The following is a 22,242-nucleotide window of genomic DNA, read 5'->3' on the forward strand; positions in this document are numbered from 1 at the left end:
AGATAATTCCAGTAATAGAGAGAGAGAGAGAGAGAGAGAGAGGTCTGGGAGAGAACAAATAATTGAAGGAAAAATTACAAAAATACTCCTCTAATTTGTGGAAATTTCCAAAATACCTTTCAAATTTCAAAAACTCCCAAAATGCTCCTCAAATTTTGCAAAATTCTCAAAATACCCCTAGTTGTGAGATTAAATTTCGCCAAAAACCAAAAATAAAAAATCTTGCTTTTAAAAGGAAGACGGATAGTGTATCGATATAAGATGCTAAAACTATAATTTGAGTTGGTTATGTAGGCTTTGGAGACATAATTTTTAAACATAATTTCCTTTTTTGCTAGGTAATTTGTGACAAATTACATGCTATGCATTCCAAAACGGATCTCAATCGTCAAAAAGGAATAAAGATTAGAAAGCCTTGAACAATCCAACCAAAATAGATAAACGGAATTTTTGTTTAATTTAATTTCTTTATTGAGGCATCCTTGAGAGACTTTGCATCATGTTCATCACTAATCCCTTGTTGACAGCAATGTGACAACATTATTGAGCTTCTGGCGCCATGACTCTCTAGAGAGTCAGAGACTCTACTCTCTCTCTCTCTCTCTCTCTCTCTCTCTACTCTCTGTGTCTCGCCGTTAGTAACTAGCTGAGTCAAGGCTTAAGACTCGCTCTCTCTCGTTGTGTCTCGCTGGAGGCTGCAGTCTGTAAGACGTGCTGTACGTGCCTCCATTATAGGTCGCCCTATGTGCAATACGGTATTCTGTAATAGGGGCTTGAATCTCTCTCTCTCTCTCTCTCTCTCTCTCTCTCTCTCTCTTTTCTGTGTATCTGCATTGCATTAGCTTTGTGTCCGTTGTTAACTGCAGAAAGAGCAGACCATTTCAAAATGAAGTGGTCAAGAGCTGCTCAAGCCCATGAATCCCAATCAACTAAGCTTGTTCTTCATGCAATCTCAATAATGTCTTTTATGATGCAGCTGACTGAGAGTTTGCATTTCCAGCATAGTTCATTTAGTAACACAGATCTTGCAGATTTCGAATTTGTGACAGAAGATTCTTGGTATAAAGGCCGAAGTCCATCGATTATGGACTCGGTCGTGTGGCTTAATACAGCAGATCCCGGAAATGGGACGAGTGATCTGGGAAGATTTGTGTACAAGGATCGCATCCAATTCATGAATAGCACTAGTGATTTTCCCAAGAAGGTTGCCTCCTTTAACACCTCCTTCTCTTTCCAAATCATCACAAGTGGTGAGTATACCAAGGATGGTAGTGGTATGGCTTTCTTCATCTCTGATTCTGAGAAAGCACCCTACAATAGTGATGGTGCAGGTCTGGGCCTGATGGACTCAGATTCACTAAACTCCACCACTACTAATTTCTTTGCCGTTGAGTTTGATACCTTTGAAAGCAGTTTGCCCTCTTCTACGGGGGAGGAAGAGCCGAGCTCGAGCCACATCGGGATTGACATCAACTCTTTACTATCCCGCAAAGTCATTGATACAAGTCCCAATTCAACCTCTGGCTTCTACCCACAGCTTTATCTCTACAACAATTTCACCTTCACAACTTGGATTGAGTACACATCCTCCCTAAACCTCATTCAGGTTTGGATGACAAACTCCTTGTTGTCTCAACGCCCTTCTCAGCCATGCTTGCAGCTTTCTCATGATCTATCGAGCATTTTCAGTGATTTTATGTATGTTGGGTTCTCAGCCACAGTTTACTGGCCACAAACTTCTTTGGAAGGGCATGCTCTCTACTCTTGGAATTTTTCTAGTGAAGATCTCAATATCTCAAAACCCCTCAATAAATCAGCATCCGCAGAATCCCCAGAAATCCCCAATACGTCCGCAAATCCCAGTATTACCTCAGAAAATCACACAAACCCCAGCTCCTCAGAAAGCCCCAGACATCTCAAGCTGCTTGTGCCTCTTTCTGTAACAGTGTCCACTCTATTGGCATTGGGCGTTTTTGCTATTGTTTTCTTTTGTATCTGGAGGAGGAGGAAAATGCAGAGTGCCAACAACACAGGCCTTCAGAACCACATGTACAACAACAAGCAACTTGCGTCCATGCCGCGCTACAGCTATAACGAGCTGAGAAGAGCGGCATGTGGTTTTACTGATGAAAACAAGGTGGGTGTAGGTGCATTCAGTAGTGTCTACAGAGCTACTTTAGCAGATGGATCAGCAGTGGCAATTAAGAAACTCAAGGAGGGTGTGAGAAAGGAGACCGAGTTCTCTTCAGAGATGGGAATAATCAGCAGCATTCGCCACCGCAATCTGTTAGAATTGCAAGGGTGGTGCTACGAGAAAGGAGAGGCAATGCTAGTGTACAAGTACATGAGGAACGGAAGCCTGGACAGATATCTGTACTATGGCGAGAAAAGGGGAGCTCTTGAGAGTGAGACCAGGTTGAGAATCCTTGCAGGTGTGGCGTTGGCATTAGATTACTTGCATACTGGCTTGTGGGAATGTGTACTGCATAGAGATGTGAAGGCAGCCAATGTGTTGCTGACAGAGAAATTTGAGCCCATGCTGGCTGATTTTGGACTTGCCCGTCTCGTTGGCCACGATCAGGGAGCAGTTACAATGACCGCCGCAGGGACGCCGGGCTATGTTGCCCCTGAGGTGGTTTATGCAGGCAAAGTAACCGAGAAAGCAGATGTGTATGGATTCGGAGTACTTGCTCTAGAGGTGGCATGTTGCCGTCCCGCACTGCACCGAGCAACAAGGCCGGAGGACAATATCGATTTCCGACTTGTCGACTGGGTATGGCTCCTCCACCAAGGCAACCAGCTCATGGAGGCTCTGGACCCCGCCATGCATGTCGAGCCTGCCCAAAAGCAGCATTGGAAATGTGTTTTGCACGTTGCGCTCATGTGCTGCAGCCCTTCGCCGGAGTCTCGGCCATCTATGAGACAGGTATCTCAAGCACTTCATGGAGATACCCTGTTGATTATGCAGCCTCTTCCTGCAACAAGGCCATTGTATCCTACAGCCCTAACCAGCTTGCCATCTGCATCAGCGTCCTCCACTTCTGGAACCTTAGCAACCTCAGCTTCACAGGCCAGCGCAAACAGCACGTCAACATTCGGCTACCCAGCTTGCCTACCAAGATGAACACCAAGTAATTCATGCAGCTAGCTACAAGTTTTAGCACTTTTCTCACTTCTTTTTCTATTTGAAAGTGTGAAAAGGGTGAGAACTGCGAAAACTGTTTTGATAGAAAAGATGAGCTTTTTTCATTAAAAAAAATTATCATCTTAATGTAGTAATTTTATCAAGGTCAAGATATTTGCACATATTACCATGCAAGAAGAACTTCTTTTTTTTGCATATATGAATATATGATTTTGTATGGTAATCATTGAAGATTTTGTATGTTAATCATTTCTACTTTGTAAAGTTTCACTTTTCTTAGCAAAATATTTCAGCTTCTAAAGTAAGAAAAGTATCAACTTTAATGTTTCATAATTTCATAGTAAATCTTTAAACATTTAAATGCTATAAAATTTTCTGTTATGATAATAACTTACATAATCTAAAGTAAAACTAAAATATTGAGCTTTACTATAAATTTTCTTTATGATGTTATATTTCCACCTTTTGTAGCAAGATAAAAGTGATATTGTGATAAAACTTCTTATCTTTCAAGGTGCAAAAGAATTGGACTTTAATGTAGAAGTGGTTTTTTGAGTTAAATAATATACAACAGATTCTACCACAATTTATCTCTTTAATAGCCATCAAATATTTTGCATAATGTCAAAAATTCTTATCTATTAAAGTGAAGAAAAGTTGAATTTCAATGTAGATTATTTCTTTTTTTTTTTCATTTTTGCTAACAAGATTTCTCTTATGAGACGATGAGAATTTTTGTACCATATACAAATTTCTCATCTTGTAGATTATTCGCATATGGTAAAATTTTCACCTTTCTAGCGAGGTTACCTTATACCTCTTAAACAATGAATTTTGCTACTTCTTAAGCATTAGTTATTCTCCTCCTATAGAGTTTTTGAGCCACCTTAATGTACCATATATTGCAATCCTTCAATATCAGTCCTTGCTCTTGTCTTTTTTGCGCAAATTATGCCTCTATAAGACACTACATTTTGTGTGTGTGTGTGTGTGAGAGAGAGAGAGAGAGAGAGAGAGAGAGAGAAAGAGAGAGAGATCAATATCTCAAAACCCCTCAATATGTCAGTATCCCCGAAAAGCCCCAATACCTCCACAAATCGCAGTAGTACCTCAAAAATCCCCACAAACCCCAGCTCCTCAGAAAGCCCCAAACATCTATAGCTATATGCCCCTTTTTGTAACAATATCCACTCTATTGGCATTGGGCATTTTTGCTATTGTTTTCTTTTGTATCTGGAGGAGGAGGAAAATATAAAGTGCCAACCACACATGCCTTCAAAACCACGCTAGCTAGCTACAAGCGTTAGCACTTTTCTCACTTCTTTTTCTATTTCAAAGTGTAAAAAGGGTTGGTGAGAAAAGTTTTAGCACTTTTCTCACTTCTTTTTCTATTTCAAAGTGTAAAAAGGGTTGGTGAGAAGTGTGAAAACTGTTTTGATAGAAAAGATTAGCTTTTTTCATTTAAAAAATTTATCATCTAGTAATTTTATCAAAGTCAAGATATTTGCACATATCACTATGCAAGAAGAACTTCGTATTTTTGCATATATGAATAATTTATGTCACTTTTAAGTCTAAACTTTCTAATGTTGAAAAATTTATTTATATGCTATATGCTTGTAGTGACCGTAATAAATCTTTTTCACCTAGTAAATTTTAACAATCTTTTTTTGTAATATTAAAAAGAGAAGGTGAACTTCCACGTGGCTACAAATGCTCCTCTCTTCCCTGATTTCAATGCAAAGCCGTATAAGGTACCCTGCTTCAGTTTTGAATGCAAGCTTCCAATGTAAACCATCCATCACAGTGCCGAGCAATGTAAGCATTATATGGAGGACCATGTGAACATTCGACTTAATGCAAGGCATTCGGTTGGGTGCCCACAAGCGCAGAGTGCTGGTGCAATGAGCCCTAAATTTGCAAAGGCCTTGCAAGCCTTTGATGATCTTCATGCTGTACTCCAAGTCTCTAGAATGTTTAATAAAATGCACCAAACTCAACAGCATGCTCTTGAAGCCTCTTAGGCGCAGTATGGAGGCAGTCATGTCCAATACATCACCGCAATATGAGTACTGGAAAATGGGTTCAACATAGTTGAAGTTAGCTTGGCTATACTCAGATGCTCCAAATGCTATCGAGGAGCCTCAAACTAGAGTGATTGCATCCAGACAAACCTCACCCCACTAGAATCGACGTCCTCTTCTGCCATGGGCTTAAGCAGCAGGCGCAGCTTAGGTGTCAATGCACACCTTGACCTGTAGGACAAGTGTACCTTCTCTACCTTGCAAGGTGCGGGACCCCACCTCAAGGCCATTGCGGGAGCCTACATGGCTACACCATTGCCGCCACCTTGAACTGTGGATGGGCGGTTACTTAAACCGCATCCCACACGTCCCATCTCTTCTTCCTTGATCCATGCTCCCATCCCTGCACATTACATCACCTTGCTTCTTTCGTGCTCGCGTGTTTGCATGTGCTCCTCTTGCAACAACTCATAGCCTCCTTTGTCTACTGTCCCCTATCTCTACTATCATCGGTTTTGTGTCCACATAGTGATAGCCATTTTTTGGCTTTCCATAATTACCATAGTAAGCTACCTCACCCTAGCTATCAAATCACTCAAACATTTTGGTTATCCCTACCATTTCATTGTACATAGGCATGTGTGAGTTAGGGGACTTTTTCTATATCTTCTTAAAAACCCTTAATTAGCTAGTTGAGCCAAAAAAATAAAAAATAAAAGTATATTATGGCCCATTTGTGTGTAAATATTTCATTGTATATAGGGCTTAAATAAAAGGATTTTTTATAATTATTTTGGTATTTATTTAAATATTTCTACCTATGGTGTGTTATTTATGCTATGTACATTGACTCACCATTACCATATTTTTTCTTACCATTTTGCATACTCTTTATTCCATATAAAAATAATTTCATGCGAGCTTCTCTTATTTTTTATATAACTCCATCCTAATAAAAATCCAAAAAAACTAGTTCTATTTATGTGTATATTTTTTCACTATTGTGATTTTTTCCTTCCTACATCTATTCTCTATTACTCTCATAAATTAGACCACCAAAAATATTCATCTTTTTATGGTAGACTTATAATGAGAGAGATTTATTTTGACCCCTTTATATTTTTTCCACCTATATTATTTATATTTGACATGTACATATTTTTTTAGACCCCTCAATATTTGATTTTCTTAGTTGTACTATTCACTTATATCATGATCTCAACAATATCTTCAATGATAGACCTACCAAATAAAGTCAAGGGTATGTGGCATGCATGCATGCACCATGGGGAACTCACTCTTGGAGGTATTCAAAAGAATCATCCAAAGAAGGACCTCACAAGGACTTTGTGCACTAGAAAAAACAGTCGGTTTTGTTGAATTTTTAAAGATCGCATGCTCCCCGAATTTGAAAAGGTGATACAAACAAAAGTTGTAGGTAGTGAGCTGAACTTTTATCCCAATTTTTTTTCATATTTTTTTGAGCTACGAGCTGTGAGCTATGATTTTATTGGTGGACCCCAGTTTACCCATGCTATGCAGCCACACTCCCTTTTCCACTTTATCGTTTTCCTCTTTCACACACACTTCTCCACTCATTATCCCTACCTCTCTCACCACTCCTCTCTGCACCCTACTCACCTTCTTCTCAACCTTGAAGAATAAGAGAAACCATGGTGAACTCATGTCTCCTACACACACTTCCATTCCAAAAGTGACCATCTAGTCTCATTTTTCCTCATCCATATTACCCATATCTATAAAAAAAAACCACAAAATTCAGCCTCTTCTCTTGAAAGACAGCATCATGGTGATTGATTACTCATATTCACTTACCTTGGATCTCAAGGAAGGTCAAGAGTGGAGAAAAAACGTACCGTCAAAGCTAGTGGACCGTCAACAAGCGTCAAAATTGACTCTACTCAAGACACTTGGAGCATCAACATTGTAAGAAATCCATGTTTTCTTACCTATTAAGAGTTTTTTCTTCCTTATTAGTATCCTACATGGATACTCCCATTGTAAATATCCAATTCTATTTGTAAATTAATAAACATACTAACTCTACTAATTTACTAACACTAACCTACTATGAAAAGTCCTATTACCTCCACTTCTCTCCTCTCTCTCTTCTTCATCTATCCACACCAACTTCTTGATAATTCTAAGCAAAAGAAATTAGATAAGTGCTGAAAATCTAACCCAACCATGGTTAGAGGAGTAACCCTAGCCCTCAAAATTGCTATAAAAGGAGGGTGTAGCTAGCACAAAAAGGGGGGAGTCATAAGCAAGAGCACTATGCTATAGCTTGAGAAGCCAAGCTCAACCTCTCTAGAAGGATCTCTTGAGTGGAAGCTCATTGTCTTATGCATATGCATGTGTTGTAATAGCGGTGATTAGCAAGGGAACTCTATGCCATTGTAAGAGAGAGAGAGTGATCATTCAATTGAGAGTTGGAAATCTATCATTTCTCCTACTAGTGTAAGCCCAACATTTGTTGAATCAAGGTGGGTGGATTTGGACTGAGCTTGGATACTTTGTCTCTCTTCCAGCGTGAAGTAATGGACAACAATGATGTGTAAGTGTCTTGGTGTTTTTTTTAAAGTTATTGATAGCTTGTCTCTGGGTGTTGTCATCAATTTAGCCATAAATCCCACATATTGTAAGAGGGCGACCGGGTGGAGATGACTCCCCTAGCCTTAAGACAGTGATTGGGGTGGCTTTTCTTGTGATGTATTGTGGTGTAATTTACTCAAGCTATGTTGAACAAATACTAATCTCACTTTGATTGGTCACGATAGATTTGTAAGAAGGTATTAATGCAACAAGCATTCCCTCCCTCTTCTCTCTCTTTCTTACATATATAATTGTGTTTGCTTGATCACTCCCGATACATTTCAAAGCAGCCCGAGCATTATCTCTCTCTCTCTCTCTCTCTCTCTCTCTCTCTCTCTCACGCGCGCGCGTCCTAGTTCGCATCCAAAACTAGGTGGTGCCCCAAATTTGTGTAGGGTTAGGTTGAAGGTTTGTGTGTGTGTGTGTTGTTTTTTCCAACCCCAACCCAATTGAGCAGCACGGGAGCCTAGAAGGGTGCTTAGAGGCCACTCTTCTTGTTGCCCGCCCCGGACCACCTCAAATTGGTGCCCCCACTGAGGAATTACTTTGTGCTTATTGTTGTTGTATTGCATGCATGCTTGAATTTTAGCATAATCAAGTAGATTATATGAATCATGAAAACTTGTATGACCGAGTTAATTTCAAGGCAACAAAAATTGATCTAGAATATGGTTTGGATAAGCATAACATAAGAAAGGAAAAAAGCATTTTCACATAAGAATCTAGAATTCATGTTGAAAGTTTCAAAACTTTGTGTAGTTAGTGGATGTCATGAGAGAAAATGATTGTTTGGAACTAATCTTTGTGTGGTTCTAGCATTGAGAGTCTATGACACGCTATACCTTTGATGATATCCCAATCTTCTTTGGCAATCTAGAAGAAGATGTTGATGATTTTCTTGCTGATTTTAGAATGGTTTGTCGTATCCTTGGTAAAAGGGATGACATTGAAAAAGGGGATTTTCTATTGCTATGCCTTAGAGGCAACGCTAAGCAATGGTTTTGGAGTATGTCTTCTCAGATTGAAGATGGATATACCCAGATTTCCAAAGCTTTGAATACCAGATTCTCTAAATTTCCAACAACAGAGAAAGCATGGGCTTCATGAGGGAGACTTCAACAACATGGTGAAGACTACTATGCTTATGAGGATATTTTTTCTCATCAATGGGGAGGATGTGGGTTTAGTTCTACATTTCCAGATTATGTAAAAATGGAGCAATTTATTTCGGGTTTGTCTCCTTTCCTAAATACTAAGGTTAATTGTAGTGGACCCTCTACCTTTGAAGAAGCGATCACTATTGCCCAAAGGAAGTTTCACAAGTACTTCTACATAAAAAATGGTTTCCATCATGCTGGAAGAACCAACCATCCTGAAAGTGTTTCTATCAAGAAGTCATCTCCTTTTCCATACCTGTCTCCTTCTACTCCGACAAATGTTGAAGAAGTTACTTACATGCCAATCGATTATTCAAGTGCTAAAGTGTGTGGCCAAGATTCAAATGTGGAATCTCTTTCTTCTACCTTTATCACAAGCATGCAAAAATCGACACAAGATATCTCAAATGGCATTGATGATTCAATAATGGATACATCCAACCTTTTGGTGAAGGATCAATTTCTAGTCCGAGCAGACGAAGCTTTTGTGCAACATGACTCTATGGAGAATGAAGACCTTGAAGATAACCTTGATCTTATGGAATGTTCTGAGAGTGTATCTCGTCTAAAAGAAGAGAGTGAAGAAGAAGATGAAATCATAGGTGGGGAGATCATAGAACACATTGATCATAAAGAGATGATTGTGTACATGGAATGCCAACTCCAAAACAAAGTAGAAGAGTGCGAGTTGAATCCATGTGAGGATAATCTTCAAGAAGTGTTTGAGGATGTTGAAAAGCATTGGTATGACCCATGTATGTTAAGCATGGAGAAACCTATCATGCAAGAAGCCAAAGTTTTCACAAAATCAAACAGTAATCCGTCAACCTTTGAGGTGGTACAATGTGAGGAGTTACAACCTTGTCAAAGGGGGGGCTTAGAAGGGGATGAAGAACATGGGAGATTAGTAAAACATAAAATCATAAAAGGAAACTGTCAGAAGGGTATCATTCTCTCCAATGGTGTTTTAGTGGGTGGCTCTTCATTCATGGGACAATCTCTTAGCAAGAAAATCCAAACTTTTGAAGCCCCAATCATCTTCACATTGGGTTTCACCTCTTCAAAATCAACTTCTCCTCTCTTCACATATACCTTTCATCGGGGGCACCATACCTTCTTAAGTGGAAGAGGACATGAATACTTGGTGATGAACGGATGTTTCCAAACCTTCTTCATTTGGTTCTTTGGTGTATGGAGGTCGCACAATGTGATGCTTCTGGTCTTCATCATAGATGAAAAACTTGTTGATTGCTACATGTGGATATTTCATCAATCAGTACCAAAATCTATTCTCTTCCAATGTGTTGGAAGCAATAGAAACCTTCATCTATTATCTACTTATGTGGTAAACTATTTGCAATATCTTCCAATAGCAGTTGGAAGCATGGATCAAGATTTCCTAAATCATGAAAGTCATAGACTTTTTGACTTGATGAGCCTACCCAGGTTGAATGAATTTTATGAGCTACAGTTCATGAATTTGCTCATACAAGCTCTTGAAGATCGTAGTAGATATATGAACTTTACACAGGAGGAAGAGCAACCAATCTTTTATATCACATTCATAGTGATAGATGTAATGATGGAAAACATAAAATATACAAGTTTCTTCAATCGAAATCAGTAAGTGTTTCCATACCATACATCTCTCTTTGGGAAAGATATTTCAAGATCTTTGATCCTGAGGGGTGCTTATGGAAACTTTCTCAATGGAGGAGGTTTACTCAGTCACTTCATTACATCCTGCTATTGGCTCTGAGAACCTTTCATATCACACAAGGTTTTTTAATCATACAACAAAGGTTCTTCAAAGATGAGAGCAGACAAAGACAGACGTTACACAATCTACATGTTGTATGATCGGATAAATGGTACATGAATGTACCATTATCTAAGGGGGGGACTAATGATTGCCATTTTTCGGCTTTCCATAATTACCATAGTAAGCTACCTCACCCTATCAAATCACTCAAACATTTTGGTTATCCCTACCATTTCACTGTACATAGACGTGTGTGAGCTAGGGGACTTTTCCGATATCTTCTTAAAAACCCTTAATTAGCTAGTCACTGGGCTAGTTGAGCCAAAAAAATAAAAAATATAAGTGTATTATGGCCTATTTGTGTGTAAATATTTCATTGTATATAGGGCCAAAATAAAAGGATTTTTCATAATTATTTTGGTATTTATTTAAATATTTCTACCTATGGTGTGTTATTTATGCTATGTACATTGACTCACCATTACCATACTTTTTCTTACCATTTTGCATACTCTTTATTCCATATAAAAATAATTTCATGCAAGCTTCTCTTATTTTTGATGTAACTCCATCCCAATAAAAATCCAAAAAAACTAGTTCTATTAATGTGTATATTTTTTCACTATTGTGATTTTTTCCTTCCTACATCTATTCTCTATTACTCTCATAAATTAGACAACCAAAAATATTCATCTTTTTATGGTAGAATTATAATGAGAGATTTATTTTGACTCCTTTATATTTTTTCCACCTATATTATTTATATTTGACATGTACATATTTTTTTAGACCCCTCAATATTTGATTTTCTTAGTTGTACTATTCACTTATATTATGATCTCAACAATATCTTCAATGATAGACCTACCAAATAAGGTCAAGGGTATGTGGCATGCACGCATGCACCATGGGGAGCTCACTCTTGGAGGTATTCAAGAGAATCATCCAAAGAAGGACCTCACAAGGACTTTGTGCAGTGGAAAAAACAGTCGGTTTTGTTGAATTTTTAAAGATCACATGCTCCCCGAATTTGAAAAGGTGATACAAACAAAAGTTGTAGGTAGTGAGCTGAACTTTTACCTCAAATTGTTTCATATTTTTTTGAGCTATGAGCTGTGAGCTATGATTTTATTGGTGGACCCCATTTTACCCATGCTATGCAGCCACACTCCCTTTTCCACTTTATCATTTTCCTCTTTCACACACACTTCTCCACTCATCATGCCTACCTCTCTCACCACTCTTCTCTGCACCCTACTCACCTTCTTCTCAACCTTGAAGAATAAGAGAAACCATGGTGAGCTCATGTCTCCTACACACACTTCCATTCCAAAATTGACAACCTAGACTTCTCATTTTTCCTCATCCATATTACACATATCTATAAAAAAAAACCACAAAATTCAGCCTCTTCTCTTGAAAGACAGCATCATGGTGATTGATTACTCATGTTCACTTACCTTGGATCTCAAGGAAGGTCCAGAGTGGAGAAAAAACGTACTGTCAAATCTAGTGGACCGTCAACAAGCGTCAAAATTGACTCTACTCAAGACACTTGGAGCATCAACATTGTAAGAAATCCATGTTTTCTTACCTATTAAGAGTTTTTTCTTCCTTATTAGTATCCTACATGGATACTCCCATTTTAAATATCCAATTCTATTTGTAAATTAATAAACATACTAACTCTACTAATTTACTAACACTAACCTACTATGAAAAGTCCTATCACCTCCACTTCTCTCCTCTCTCTCTTCTTCATCTATCCACACCAACTTCTTGATAATTCTAAGCAAAAGAAATTAGATAAGTGCTGAAAATCTAACCCACCAACCATGGTTAGAGGAGTAACCCTAGCCCTCAAAATTGCTATAAAAGGAGGGTGTAGCTAGCACAAAAAGGGGGGAGTCATAAGCAAGAGCACTATGCTATAGCTTGAGAAGCCAAGCTCAACCTCTCTAGAAGGAGCTCTTGAGTGGAAGCTCATTGTCTTATGCATATGCATGTGTTGTAATAGGGGTGATTATTAAGGGAACTCTATGCCATTGTAAGAGAGAGAGAGTGATCATTCAATTGAGAGTTGGAAATCTATCATTTCTCCTACTAGTGTAAGCCCAACATTTGTTGAATCAAGGTGGGTGGATTTGGACTGAGCTTGGATACTTTGTCTCTCTTCCAGCGTGAAGTAATGGACAACAATGATGTGTAAGTGTCTTGGTGTTTTTTTTAAAGTTATTGATAGCTTGTCTCTGGGTGTTGTCATCAATTTAGCCATAAATCCCACATATTGTAAGAGGGCGACCGGGTGGAGATGACTCCCCTAGCCTTAAGACAGTGATTGGGGTGGCTTTTCTTGTGATGTATTGTGGTGTAATTTACTCAAGCTATGTTGAACAAATACTAATCTCACTTTGATTGGTCATGATAGATTTGTAAGAAGGTATTAATGCAACAAGCATCCCCTCCCTCTTCTCTCTCTTTCTTACATATATAATTGTGTTTGCTTGATCACTCCCGATACATTTCAAAGTAGCCCGAGCATTATCTCTCTCTCTCTCTCTCTCTCTCTCTCTCTCTCTCTCTCTCTCTCTCTCTCTCTCTCTCTCTCTCTCTCTCTCTCTCTCTCTCTCACGCGCGCGCGTCCTAGTTCGCATCCAAAACTAGGTGGTGCCCCAAATTTGTGTAGGGTTAGGTTGCAGGTTCGTGTGTATGTTTGTTGTTTTTTCCAACCCCAACCCAATTGAGCAGCACGGGAGCCTAGAAGGGTGCTTAGAGGCCACTCTTCTTGTTGCCTGCCCCGGACCGCCTCAATAGCTACAGCAAATCCACTGCCAAATCTAAGGAAAAAACGATGTTTGCCACACAAGTCAATCATAGAAAGGAAGAGCATAATTAGAAGTACTCAAAAGCGATGAGTTTTTTCGTTCCATTTGGACTGAAAGAATATGCGTAGAAGACGGATTTGTTCCAAGGGCGCAATATGCTGATATACACAGTTGCCTGCACGTTTTTCACTTGCGACCTTTCTCTCTTGCATATGTGCATGTTCAGCTATCGGCATCTTAGTTCTCAAGTGCTTGCCAGAGTGGTGGATACCGTGTTCATTACATGCAGTAGCTACCCTGCTATAGTTTTCATCATAGTGCCAAGCGATGAAGGCACTCATGCCACGACCCTTGATGATACGGAGGACCATGTGAACATGCAACATAATGCAGGGCATTCGGTTGGGCATCCACAAGTGCATGGTGTTGATGCAATGAGCTCTAAATTCATAGAGGCCTTGCAAGCCTTTGAAGATCTGCACGTAATGTCTCCAATTAGTGCTTGAGACAAATCTAGGTTAAGTGTAATTCCACCCAGATATTGAGTGTAAAAATATTCAAATATACTAGATGTAGCAAAATCACCGCTGCTTCTATGATGTTCCTCTTCTTTCAACTTGCTCAAGCTCCTATCTTTGATTTTACCTTTGTCATCAAGGACTACAAACCCAAGGAAGGTTGAATCTACTGTTTTATGCATAGGCTTGGTTTTTAAGACTTATCCATTGCAAAATCTCCTTTTAAAAGCTTTTGATGCACTTGACAATCAAGTTCTAATGCAAGCATAAGGAAAAGCATGGAGGATGTATGCACATGCATCGTCCTCTACCCTAATTTCAAAAAAGGCTCAAATCATTTTGCCTATGAGACTATATTAAGAGGTTAAGACTATAAGGTTATATATCTTTTGATCAATGGGGTTGCTTAGGAATTAAAAATAGTTTAGTTTATCCCCAACATTGATGCAATGATGACATTTTGAAATGCTTTGGGAGCATGCAACAATTTATAATGCCCTGATTGTTGTTGGATATGCTAAACTTCGCTCACGACACAGCTTTTACCATTCTCTAGACACATGAAAGGCTTGAATTAAGTTTTTAGAAAACATAAATTTTCACTTTCATTTTAAAATCTTCAAGGAATGGCAAAACTATCATAGGAACAAACATAAGAGGCCTCAACGTTCTATCAGGTGAGATTGGTCAGATCCAATGTGCCTTGCAGCCTCGACGACGATGCATGAGAGGGAGAGAGGGGTTGCTGGTGCGTGCGATAAATTAGGGGAGAGACCAAGAGAGAGAGAGAGAGAACTCCGGAGGAGGACGGCCATACTAGTGTTACTTAAACTCATCTTGTTGAGTGAAAAAATGCCTCCATGAACTGTACGTGAACTATTCTTATGTGGAAAAAATTCCAACACTTGAATCATTGAAGATTTTGTATGGTAATAGAAATTATCACATCCCACCGTATGAAGCGCTTCGCATTTAGTGTTAATCATTTCTACTTTGTAAAGCTTTCAATTTTCTTAGCAAAATATTTTAGCTTCTAAAGTAAGAAAAGTATCAACTTAAATTTCTCATCTTGTAGGTTATTCCAATATGGTAAACTTGTCACCTTTCTAGCAAGATTACCTTATACCTCTTAACACTAGAATGGTAACCTAATAGGACATAAAAGTGTCCTTTCAGGGGTTTTGGGAAAAAATTCCAAAACCTTAGTAGATCCACTCATTTTGAAAAATCCTTTCATGAGCTTATCTTTCAATAACTATTACATATAGAAAAAATACTAAACTTGTAATTTTTCTCATCCCTTGGTCACTACAAGCCTCCATAGTTGATGGACCAGTGCATTTTGCCCAAACAACTATTTCTTATGATTGATTGCATATAAATACGAGTGGAGATTTTTGTAGGACATGAGATAAAATTACCCGTTAACTTCAATGGGTTGGTGACCAAAACATATGGTTGCTTTTACCCCACTATTTTTTTTTTGGGCAAAAAAATAGGTACAAAAAAGTTGCATTTTTGCCATTCTGCGGACCTATCATCAAAGTTTCTATAGTCACACTCAATACAGATACTATATACATGTTTTCTTAGTTCCCTTTGGGCCTCTGGATTCAAAAGGAGCCATGGAGCATGTAAAAGGATAATGGATCTCTTACAATTGGAACCTTGGGGGCAATGATAAAGTGCTAAATACAGCAAACATGAAAAAACTGGGTTTAGCATTATGACCTCTAGAAACCCATAGAAACTACTCAGTATCTAGCCAAGTTTGTAGTCTATGATTAGATATGGTCACTACCTACAAAATACACACAATTGGCCTAAGAAACTAGCAATATTGAGAAAGTTATACTTGCTACTCTAAAATGTATCGTATTCTTCAGGAATCAAAAAACTCAACCATCATCATATACTATGCTATATAGCATATTACGTCTCCCAAAACTCAAGGAAGATTAGCTTTATGTTATACATTACACTTACACAATCAAAATTGAATTTGGATATCAAGAAAGCCACCAAAAAAATCATAAAAGTGCTAATTTTGGCCAAAAAACAGGATTATGCAATTCTTGTAAATTGGTCATAACTTTCAATTTTAACACTTAGCTCTCCCTACAAGCATCAAAACATGTTGAGAACTATGAAGGCCTAACCTCTAGCCATCTAAACCTCACAAACATGAAGTTTAGAGTGGTATAGTTGCCAAAAATTGAAAAAAAGCCAAAAATAGGACCTGTTTTTTCACACAGTTTAGGTTCAAAAATGTTGTGCAAGAGTAAGGTTAATGGTGAGATCGATACTATAAAAAAAATGCTAAGTTTTTTTCAGCTCATTAGGCAACTTTGTGGATATATAGCACCTAGAAATTCATTTTCATACTCTTCAAATAATTCAAGCAAAATGGTCACTTAACAAGACACAAAAGTGTCCTGTTACCATTCTAGTATTAAACCATGAATTTTGCTACTTCTTAAGCATTAGTTATTCTTATCTTGTAGAGTTTTTGAGCCACCATAATGTACCATATATTGCAATCCTTCAATATCAGTCTTTGCTCTTGTCTTTTTTGCGTAAATTATGCGTGTCTAAGACACTACCTTTCTTTTAGAGAGAGATAGCGAGAGAGAGAGAGAGAGAGAGAGAGAGAGAGAGAGAGAGAGAGAGAGAGAGAGAGAGAGAGAGAGAGAGAGAGAGAGAGATATCAACCCCTCAATATGTCAATATCCCCAAAAATCCCCAATACCTCCACAAATGCTAGTAGTACCTCAAAAAATCCCACAAACCCCAGCTTCTCAGAAAGCCCCAAACATCTCAAGCTACTTATGCCCCTTTCTGTAACAGTATCCACTCTATTGGCATTGGGCGTTTTTGCTATTCTTTTCTTTTGTATCGAGAGGGGAGGAAAATATAGAGTGCCAACCACACATGCCTTCAAAACCACATGTAAAACAAGAAGCAACTTGAATCCATGCTACGCTACAGCTATAACGAGCTGAGAAGAGTGGCATGTGGTTTTACTGACAAAAACAAGGTGGGTGTAGGTGCATTCAATAGTGTCTACAATGCTACTTTAGCAGATGGATCAACAATGGCAATCAAGAATCTCAAGGAAGGTGTGAGAAAGGAGTCCGAGTTCTCTTTAGAGATGAGAATGATCAACTACATTGGCCGTCGCAATTTGTTAGAATTGCAAGGGTGCTGCTATGAGAAAGGAGACTCAATGCTAGTATACAGGTACATGAGTAATGAAAGCCTAGACAAATATTTGTATGGCCAAAAAAGGGGAACTCTTGAGAGTGAGACCAGGTTGAGAATCCTTGCAGGTGTGGCATTGGCATTAGATTACTTGCATACTAGCTTGTGAGAATGTGTACTGCATAAAGATGTAAAGGAATCCAATGTGTTGCTGACATAGAAATTTGAGCCCATGCTAGCTGATTTTGGACTTTCCCGTCGCGTTGGCCATGATTTGAGAGAAATAACCGTGACCGCCACAGGGCCATTGGGCTATGTTGCCCCTAAGGTGGTTTATGCAGGCAAAATAATCAGAAGCTATACAAATGGATGATAGTGTTAAGTGGGAGCAGGCTATGCAATCAGAATACATTCGTTTCTGGGTAATGAGACAAGGGATTTGGTTGGATTAACACAAGGAAAAAATGCTTTACCTTGCAAGTGGGTATACAAGAAGAAGTATACAGCGGAAGATCCCAAGCCTAGGTACAAGGCTTGTCTAGCTACCAAGGGTTTCAAGCAACAAAAAGATGTGGAATTCAATAAAATTTTCTCTCAATGTCAAGATGACTACACTTCGCACTATGCTTGGCTTGGTTGCTATCTAGCACATGGAGCTTGTCGAAATGGACATGAACACAATGTTTCTTCTTGGGGATCTAGATGAAGATGTCTACATGAAACAACCAATGGGTTTCCTATGTGACACCCAAGAGCAAACAAGGGCATAATTGGTTTGTAGACTTAAAAAGGCACTCTATGGCCTCAAGCAAGGTTCAAGGTAGTGGTTTAAAAAATTTGAAAAATTAATGCAATCTCAGGGTTACATAAGAAGTCAAGAGGATTATTGCTTATACACAAAGAGGTTGAACGATGGTTATTTAATCATCTTGATACTGTATGTAGACGATATGCTTATTGCAAGAAAATCAATTGAGGAGATCAATCAGTTGAAAAAAATGCTAAGCACTCAATTTTTCTTGAAAGATTTGGGAAATGCCAATTACTTTGTTGGTATGAAAATCAAGAGGGCTAGGCAACATGAAATTCTTGAATTATCTCAAGAAAAGTACATCCACAAAGTCTTGCAATCTTTTAGTATGCAGGGGGGGAAGTCACTGAGTACCCCAATGCAAACATACTCCAAACTTAGCAAGGAAGATTCTTCCAAGAAAGTGGCTGAGAAAGAGGAAATGGAGAAAGTTCCATATTCTTCAAGAGTTGGAAAATTGATGTAAGCTATGGTAGCCACAAGACTAGACATTGCACATGTAGTGGGAGTGGTTAGTAGGTACATGGAAAACCCTAGCAAGAAGCACTGGGAAGCAGTGAAGAAAATCCTTAGATACTTGAAGGGTACAACTAGCAAGTGTTTACACTTTAGAAATAGAGATGCATCTATTGTAGGTTACACGGATGCGGATTATGCGAGCTGCGTGAATCGTAGAAGACCAACATTTGACTATGTTCTCATGTTTTCTAGAGAAACTATCTCTTGGAGATCGTGTCTTTAAGACTGCACGTCTTCATCTACCATTGAGGCAAAATATGTTGTTGCATCTGACGCAAGCAAGAAAGCCATATGGTTAGCTTGTCTAGTGGGAGATTTGGGCATTCATGAGGTTCCAGTATTGTATTGTGATAGTCAAAGTGACATTGCTTTGAAAAATAATCCGGTGCTTCATTCAAAGTCGAAACACATAGAGGATAGATACCATGTCATACGAGATGCATTGGCAGGCAAGCGCATTGAGCTTGTCAAGGTTCACACTAACGACAACCCCGCAGATGCTCTCATGAAGAGCCTAGCCTCGGAGCAATTTACACATTGCATAGAACTTATGGATGTACGATGGAGCCTAGGTGATGCTTCATCAGATTTGTATAGACTAACTATACTAATTCCACTATTGGACACCATGACCTTCAAGTGGGAGGTTGTTGGGGTGTAGGCCAGATGTCCGTGGGAAACCACCCTTATTGACCTTTTCCCCTAATCAATATAGGGAGAGAAAGTGAGAGAGTTGACTTACTCTCTCACTTTCCTCCCCACTAACCCAACTATCTATGGAGCTTCTCCTTCATCCCATTCCCCCTTCTCCTCCCCTCTCTTGCATGCTTCCACACATGCTGTAACAGAGCCTATCACCCTACACATGGGGAGACGAGCCCTAATTGTAGGAGCATGAGAGATAACACCCAAGAAACAAGGACACATGTCAAGATCCTCTCCATGTTTCCCTCATAAGAGGTGCCTAAAGCCTATTGGTTGGCCTCTAAAGGGATCAATAATCTTATAGCTAGTTTAATTAGTTGTTTATGCATTTATCAATTCCTCTCTCTCAAAGGGGAAATGAGGGCACTTGTCCTAATGCTAGCATGGCTGCTTGATATGCACTATGCATGTGATTAGCTAGGCTTGTAGGGGTCCAATCAAATGCAAGCATGAGCTAGAAGTGTTGGGGTATAAAGCTCAATGTGGTCGCCCAGGTAAGTGGGTGGGCCGCCAGGTATGTACACATATTCTTTTGTTAAAACCTACTAAGAACTCACTATGCTCTACACAGTACAGTAGAGCGAGTTCACCATATACTCGTGCTCTTCTTCTCGCACTCTCTGTCGCGTCGCACTTCCACTCGTACTCCTTCAACTGGTATCAGAGCTCAGATCCACGCTCGGGGCAGTATGCAGGAGGCTAGAGTCACCAGCTCAGATTGGAGTGAAATTTGACAGGCAAAGACACAGCTCATTCTGAGGTCATCTCGGTCACCGTTCGGCTTCGACAAAGTTCTGCGCAGGCCATTTTTGACTACGTGGTCTCAGCGGGTGCAGATCCGACTCTGCAAATTTGGGTTTGTCGGCCTACGTCTGCAGGTGCTGAGGATATCGACACTCGTAGAGTGTTGATTTGTGGCTGTCTACACATCGAAGGACGGCTCACAGTTCTTGGAGGCGTGTGACATACGACACAGGCGCATCTACATAGAGACTGTAGTCGACATCCACTAGTTCATCAGGTAGCTTGTGTTTGCTGCTTGATATTCCAGATTTCATCCTGACATTGCAGGTACACCCACATGGGATGTATTGTCTGAGATGATGTATGTCTGTTGAGGGTTTGCTGGCTGTGAGTCACGCAGCAAACAACCGCCGCAGCGGTTACAGCATATAGTGGGAAATTTGTGGATGTATGACTTTGTGGGAAGTCTATGTACTGTCAGATTTACTGCAGCCTTTGTTGAGGGTCGAGTGAGGTTTTATTGAGCTGGGGGATTCTCGAATGTTGAGATCCTTTCGATGATACAGGTCTTGGAGCGATCCCTCGAGCACCCTTAGATAAGCAGCTAGGATGTATTGATTGTGAGTTAGACAGTTGGGATTGCATCTTTGCTTTACTGCCGTTGAGGCATTGTCGCAGTCTATGCTTACAGGACAGTGACAGGATAGTCAGAGACAGTACAGGTGCAGGACAGGTTTACCCACAGCTTACAGTGTTAGAGAGACAGTGGTTTTTTGAGCTGTTTTTGGTCTGTTTTTAGTACATCAGAGCCATTTTACAAAGGAGACTTTGCCAAAATTTCAGCAGAATCTGAAGCTTTCTTGGTTCATTTGACAGGTTGATATTGGTTCAGAGGTCAGTTTACAGGGGAAACTCTGCCGAATTTTCCCCAGGAAAGTAAACTACTGTGAAGCATAGCTATGGCTGGATCACAGAACACTGCTCTTTACAATATCAAGAAGCTGGATGGAACCAATTTCCCATTGTGGAAGAAGCATATTTGGCACGTGTTGGTACAAAAGAAGCACATAAAACCTATAAAGCTCAAGGGGATAAAACCAGAAGATATGGACGAAGATGAATGGAGCGAAATGGATGAATTGGCACTTTCTACCATTATGCTGACTTTGGCAGAAAGAGTTTACTTCAATGTAGCAGACGAGATGTCGGCTTATCAAGCATGGTTAAAGCTGAGTGATCTTTATGAGAAGCAGAGTGCAGCTTCACAGGTATACTGGCTTAAGAAGCTTGTTGACTTGAAGATGAAAGAAGGGACACCTATGTCCAATCATCTGAATGAATTCAACACAATCTATAGTCAGTTGTCAGCTCAAGGTGTCAAGTTTGATGAACCTGTTAGAGCTATGTTCCTATTGATCACATTGCCAGAAAGTTGGGACACTTTTCGCACAGCTTTGAGTAATTTTGCACCTCCAGATGGTTTGAACATAGCAGGTGTAGAAGGAAGTCTGCTTACTGAAGAAACCAATAGAAAGGCAATGGACAAAGGCAAAGGAACAGCCTTAGTTGTCAGGGGAAGGACCAAAGAAAAGTACAAAGGTGGAAAGAGGAATCAGTCTCGTAGCAAGTCCCGCAGTGCTAAAGGCAAGAGTGACATAGAATGCTACCATTGTGGCAAGAAGGGTCATATGAAAAGAGACTGTAGAGAATGGAATGCAGAAAAAGGCAAAGAGAAAGCTGAAGACCATGGTGAGAAGAACAAGTCCTCAGTGAAGATTCAAGAAATAAATGTGACAAACACTATTGCAGAGGATGACAGTCTAGTGTCAGGAGACATCTACTTCTTGAAGAATACAATGGACTCATCTCTTCTTACAGCATCTGATGGAAATGCACTGAGTGACTGGATTATAGACTCAGGGGCATCACTTCATGTGTCTCCAAACAAGGAGTGGTTTACCTCTTATGTGACCACTAAAGATCATGTTCGGCTAGGCAATGGGCAGACATGTGAGATCTTAGGTGTTGGAGATGTTCAATTGAAGTTTCAAAATGGCTCTTCTTTCACGTTGAAGAATGTGAGACATGTTCCCGCAATTACAAAGAGCTTGATCAGCACAGGTTTACTTGATGATGCTGGCTACGTCACCACTTTTGGACAGAACATGTGGAAGATATCCAAGGGTTCTATGACAATAGCACATGGAGTAAAGTC

At 39.5% G+C, this 22,242-nt stretch overlaps 2 protein-coding genes across 2 annotated transcripts; both read left to right on the forward strand.

The window, feature by feature from the left end:
• Positions 1-957: 957 nt before the first annotated feature.
• Positions 958-3,229, forward strand: LOC147447160 (putative L-type lectin-domain containing receptor kinase S.7). Its single transcript, XM_086524262.1, has one exon. It carries the CDS (start codon positions 959-961, stop codon positions 3,122-3,124), a length of 2,166 nt encoding a protein of 721 aa, XP_086380388.1. The 5' UTR covers position 958; the 3' UTR covers positions 3,125-3,229.
• A 13,792-nt stretch (positions 3,230-17,021) lies between these two features.
• On the forward strand, positions 17,022-17,417 carry LOC147447161 (putative serine/threonine-protein kinase). The gene has a single exon (XM_086523580.1). It carries the CDS (start codon positions 17,022-17,024, stop codon positions 17,415-17,417), a length of 396 nt encoding a protein of 131 aa, XP_086379706.1.
• Positions 17,418-22,242: the final 4,825 nt, after the last annotated feature.

This window comes from Adiantum capillus-veneris, chromosome 11 (assembly GCF_014529385.1).
Source record: "Adiantum capillus-veneris isolate H3 chromosome 11, ASM1452938v2, whole genome shotgun sequence".
Classification (NCBI taxonomy): domain Eukaryota; kingdom Viridiplantae; phylum Streptophyta; class Polypodiopsida; order Polypodiales; family Pteridaceae; genus Adiantum; species Adiantum capillus-veneris.